Genomic DNA, 5,396 nt, shown 5'->3' with positions numbered 1-5,396 from the left:
CTTGTATTGTCCCGGTCATGGGTGAAGATCCCAAAAATTAGCGCTATGTCTTGCAAAAGATGTTGTATTAGCCGCTTGACCTTTCTTCTATGAAATATGATATGCATTCTACTAGAATTTAGACGTGGAATTTTTTCATGGAAGGAATTTCACCATGGTGAAAAACCAAGAAATGATGAATCCAATTTCGCCGGAGCAGGTATAAAAACCGAAAGTGCATCTGACAGGAGACCCATCTCTCCTCTTCTCCTGGGTTTTGGTCCTGCTCGCTCTTCTTCCTCCTCACAAGTCACAGCACGGGCGCCGGCCTCCTCATACCACACAAATTCCTCAACAATTCCGCACCGATCTCCGCCCAATCTGCCGAGGTAGGGTTTCTCTTCTGAGCGCCAATTGCACGAGCACTGGATCCGATTCGGCGACAGCTTCCGGTGTCTCTGACGATGCTAAAGGGACGATTTTTTTTTTGTTTTGTTTTGTTTCTCGCTAGGGCCAGCCGGTGTCCCCGGGATGCGGCGAGGATTCATCGGCTCGCTGTAGTGATCTTCGCGCCGCGGCGGCTGGCTAGATGATCTGCGCAGGCGGAATCCTGATCTAGGAATGGAGCCGTCGGATCTGAACACGCACCTGCCGCCCCGGAAGCGGCTGCTCGCCGGGTTCAGGACGGCGGCCGCGGCTTCATCCGATGCCTCCGAGCAGTCTCCGCCGCCCCCGTCCCCTCTCATCCTCCCCGACGATCTCGCCGCCCGCCTCCGTGGAATGATGGGTCCCCCGGCCAGCACCCCGCCCTCGCCTGAAGAGATCATCCAGGCCGCCCGGCACGCCGCCTCCGCAGCTGCCGATGCTGCCGCGGCAGCCCGGGCAGTCGCCGCGGACAAGGCGGCCGTGGCCGCCAAGGCTAGGGCTGCTGCTAGGGCAGCCATGGAGCTCCTCGATTCCATCTCCATCGCCAGGTCCAGAAATGGGATCCAGCTCAAGGCCAAGTCGAGGAAGAAGCATGTCCAGGTCAAGCTCTTGTACAGGCCGCCTGGCGATGGCTGGGCGAGCGAGGCGGGGAAAGAAACCGTGGGCGATGATGATGATGATGCTCCTCCCAGGCTTCGGAGGCACAGGGAGAGCGATGAGGAGGTCGCTCGCAAGCTGCACCGCGTGATGAACAGCTCGCCGCGGATATCTTTCACTGGACCAAAGAGGCCCCGTGGCATTGACGCTGGCAATGATGAATGCCATGGTGAGGGTGGTGGGGGTGATGCTTGCAATGGATCTTCGATGCACACGTCGCCAACTGAGGTTGGCGGGTTGGTTAATGGATGTTCTGCTGGGAAATCTGGCGAGAGAACTGTTCACTTTACCAAGATTAGGGCTCCAGATGGTGATGGTGAGGAGTCTTCTTGGAACGCTGCACAGAGTAGGCACATTGCTGATAATGGAGTTGGAATTGGAAACTCAAGTGCTGGTCGCAAAGTGAAGATCAAGAGGAAGCAACTGTTTTTGAATCACCATGACAGTAAAGAGAGAGAAGAGCGTACAGATCCATCCATAGATTCTATAGTGTACGATGAATTGAAGTCAAATGGTGCAGAAAAGAGATCGAGTTTCGCAGATGCAAGGGCACCACGGGGGGATGATCCTGTGCCGATGAAGATTTCCTCCGTGTGGAAGTTCAAGAAGTTCAAGCCATCGTCGCACTGCTCTTCCTCCGACAGCAAGATGTTGCACAATGTGTGTTCCTCAGCTGAAGCCTCTGCTTCGGTGAAAGCTGATTGAGTGAGGTACCTTAGCTTATAGTTGGCAGATGCTTGTTGTGAGATTTTGTATGTTGAAATATTACTATTCGGACAAACAGCGAGGGGAGGTAATCTCTCTCGGTAGATTCCCACCTTTCATTTGATTTTTATACAAATGTGCCAGCTTTATGTTATAGAAGTTACTGGGTATTGCTACCAAATTATTTCTGTTTTGTACTTCCCATTTTGTACCAGTAATGATAGAAACTTTGAAAAATTTGTGGAGTTACTAGTTATACATATAGTGAATGCCAAATGCTCTTTAAATATGTAGCTACTGTTGTCCTGTGAGTAATACAATGTCTTTGCCTCTCTTACATTGTAATTTTGTCTTGTTCTTAAACTTGGGGTCTGAAATAAATAATAGCTAGTACAACCTACTTAGATGTGCTTTGCTATTAACTACTAACTAAAGACTGAGTGCTGCTATGGTGGAATTACTGAATTAGGGATAGCGATTATTGATAGGCCCTATACATGATTGCTCTTTCAGCGAGTGTGTTTTTGTTGCTTCGATCTAATTTCAGTAAGAACGATTTTAGAGCATAGAATGAACTATTGTAGTTAAACTGACCATCAGTCTATCTGGAATGCATCACTTAAATAGCGACTATCATATGTACTACTCCTGCCGTCCCAAAATAACTTGCTCAACTTTTTCTAGATACGGAAGTATATAGACACATTTTAGTTATAGATACATCTGTATCTAGAAAAAGTTGAGCAAGTTATTTTGGGACTTCAAAACTCAGATAAGTTAGATGCACACTTTGGGGACAACTAGCAGTCTACCTGAAATGGACCACTTAAATTCTCCACTGTGCAATCTGAAAAAACTTCACTATATTCATGGGCACTGATATTAACATTGTTTCTTTCCGAAATCGTAGCCATTTGCGTGTACTTATTCTGTATTTCTCATTTTGTACCAGTAATGATAGAAACTTGGACGAATTTGTCGAGTTAATAGCTATACACGTTGTAGTGAATGACAAGTACTTGTAGCTATTGTTTTCCCTTGAGTAAAACAATGTCTTTGTCTCTCTTACGTTATAGTTTTGTTTTCTTCTTAAAAGACTTTCAACTGACTTAGATGTGCTTTGCTATTAATGACTAACTAAAGACTGACTACTTCCGTGGTAGAATTACTGAATTAGGGTTAGCGATTATTGGAGGGCTCTATGTATGATTGCTCTTTGATTGTGTTCTAGTTGCTTCGATCTAATTTCAACAAGGATGAGTTTAGAACATGACTGAACTAATGTAGTTAAACTCTGACCATCAGTCTATCCGAATGCATCCACTTAATTTCTTCATCCTGCAATCTGATTTGTTTTTTCACGGCATTAATGTAGGCTTTTTCAAATAGTTTGTGCAGTATTATCAATGTTTATTTGCAAACGTGTGGCCATTTACGAGTGTTTATTCTGTATGACTACTGATAAAATGCTGAGAAAATAATATTGCCATGGCCATGGCACAACAGTGAAAGCATGGCAGTGTATTATAAGCCTGTCAGTTCCATTTTCTGAATGTTGATAGATCTATGTCTTGGCAGTGCCTGTTTTTCTAGTGAAGCCCTAGAGTAAGGAGATATATGGCAATTTGATCTGCTCATAACGTTGTCTCTCTTGTTGACTTGTTGTTTATCTTGCCATGTTATAGAAGCACACATTGTTTGCTGCTATGCTGTTGGCATGCTCGACAGTCTGGCTCCGAAAATAGCATTTAGCACAGTATGGTGCAAAAATGCGAGTACCCATCTCTGGCCTTGCAGCGATAGGCTAGCCCAGCACGCGAATGCAGTAAGTAGTAGGAGAGTAATGCATTTGGTCCAGCTTAGTGCCTGCTTGGTGCATATCTCCCTGAAAAACAGCAAGTGTTTGACAACTCTGCTTTTTTTTGCCTGAATCTGTGTCTCCTCAGCTCATTCAGAGTTGGCATGCTATTGATATCAGATGGCTCGAGCTTGTATTGGTTGGCCTGGGTTTTGACTGATGTTTCGAGCTTCATATCTAGGAAGTTTGATTGAGCTCAGACAGCAGCAGCAGCAGGTCTTTGTATGATCAGCTGTTAGTACATGGGCAAAGAATGCCTGCTTGCTTGGTGAACATTGACTCCCAAGATCCTGTCTTGGAGCAGGACATACTGTGAAGCAAAGGTGGCGGCTACTTGTCCGACGTGATATGCTAACCATCTGAATCTCGTGATTGACATACTCTACGATAGCGCCTCAGGAGTATGCCTGATGCCTTTCTCTTTTCTTTAGGTTGCGGTGGCCTGATCTGGTTGCAGGAAAAGAAGGGACATTGTTCAGATGTGGAATGAGCTTAAGCTGGAGACTCAAATCTGCACTGATGCAATGTTCAGATCAGATATTGTGCCAAATTGATTGGTATATTAAGGTATAAGCAGCCAGGCTGGCTGGTAAGGTGATGCTGCACCAAACCAACAAGTATGTATCATGTATGTACGTGGGCTGCTCATTCCAGTGTGCACGATCCATTAATAGTCAATCAATTAGTTAGTTAGCGCCAACTCTTCTCCAAAATATCTTCTGATTGCTATTAAAAAGCTACACCATCCGATCCAAATTACTTGAACCTAGGTATATTTTAGATAACATTTTTCCTAAATCTGCGACAACTAATTTGGATCAGGAGTACTATCATTGGTACTGGCTTGATTGAATTTCTTTGGTTCATATGCCTCCAATCATCAAGTTTAAGGTGGATGGTTAGATACATGCATTGGTGTTGCTTATTATTGGAAGGTCTACTATTTACCCGGGTGAAAAAATGAGCCTGCAATTTGTGCAAATCTTGCTGTTTGCATTTTTATGCAACCAAGATACAGTCTCTCCTTGTGTTAGTGTTACAACAAGCATTAGTCTTTGTTAGGTCAATTTTTGTTTCTTCCTCATTTACCACGCGTGCGTGTTCCGTTGTTTCCATGAACTTTTGATCACCACTTTTGACTAGTGACTTTTTGGATTTTACCAACACTTAACAATGAACTTTCTTTTTGTTGATTTGTTATTCCACATTCATACCTATGCAAATATCATTTAGGCGTTTGTATGTGTTTTCGTGTGAGTAACCTCTTGCAAATTTTGAATTTGCTCTTTATCGTATTTATACTTAATGCTCTCTAATTCTAGCGGAATTCCCATACGAATTTTTTAGGAATAAATTCTTTGAACTGATTGATCAATAGCCTTAGGGGAGAGTCCCTTTTTAACTCTGTACCCTTAATTTCACTATGATTATTGATCAATAGTAGAATAATTCCTTCATAGAAATAGGAGACATAATTTAGATAAATATAGTAAGTCTCGCTCGGGTTGCTTTAATGATAGTCTTTACATTCTCTCTTTCACTAGTAGTATGGGCAGGAGTGGACTCTAGGGGTACTACTAATTGATTGAGTAATTGAATAGTTGTATAAACTATTTTCTTTAATTAATCATTTTGCATGGTTTTGAATACTTGTTCCGATACTATTGACCCTAGGGCTACCTACCCAAGGTGGGATCAAAGGGTAGTTTACTTTCACTAATATTTCCACCATATATTCTTTACTTTTACAGGAAAGAATATGCGTGGATCG

General features: G+C 43.5%; 1 protein-coding gene across 1 annotated transcript; it reads left to right on the top strand.

Moving 5' to 3' along the window:
- Positions 1 to 216: 216 nt before the first annotated feature.
- LOC127313787 (uncharacterized) lies at positions 217 to 2,099 on the top strand. Its single transcript, XM_051344253.2, has 2 exons — positions 217 to 368; positions 491 to 2,099. Exon 2 carries the CDS (start codon positions 601 to 603, stop codon positions 1,765 to 1,767), a length of 1,167 nt encoding a protein of 388 aa, XP_051200213.1. The 5' UTR covers positions 217 to 368; positions 491 to 600; the 3' UTR covers positions 1,768 to 2,099.
- Positions 2,100 to 5,396: the final 3,297 nt, after the last annotated feature.

The sequence above is a fragment of the Lolium perenne genome, chromosome 7, assembly GCF_019359855.2.
Source record: "Lolium perenne isolate Kyuss_39 chromosome 7, Kyuss_2.0, whole genome shotgun sequence".
Classification (NCBI taxonomy): Eukaryota; Viridiplantae; Streptophyta; class Magnoliopsida; order Poales; family Poaceae; genus Lolium; species Lolium perenne.
The sequence above is the reverse complement of the archived record's forward strand: the minus strand, read 5'-3'. Positions and strand labels throughout refer to the sequence as shown.

Excerpts from the sequence above, each read along its gene's own strand:
- LOC127313787 (XM_051344253.2), top strand. The coding sequence starts at position 601 with ATGGAGCCGTCGGATCTGAACACGCACCTGCCGCCCCGGAAGCGGCTG.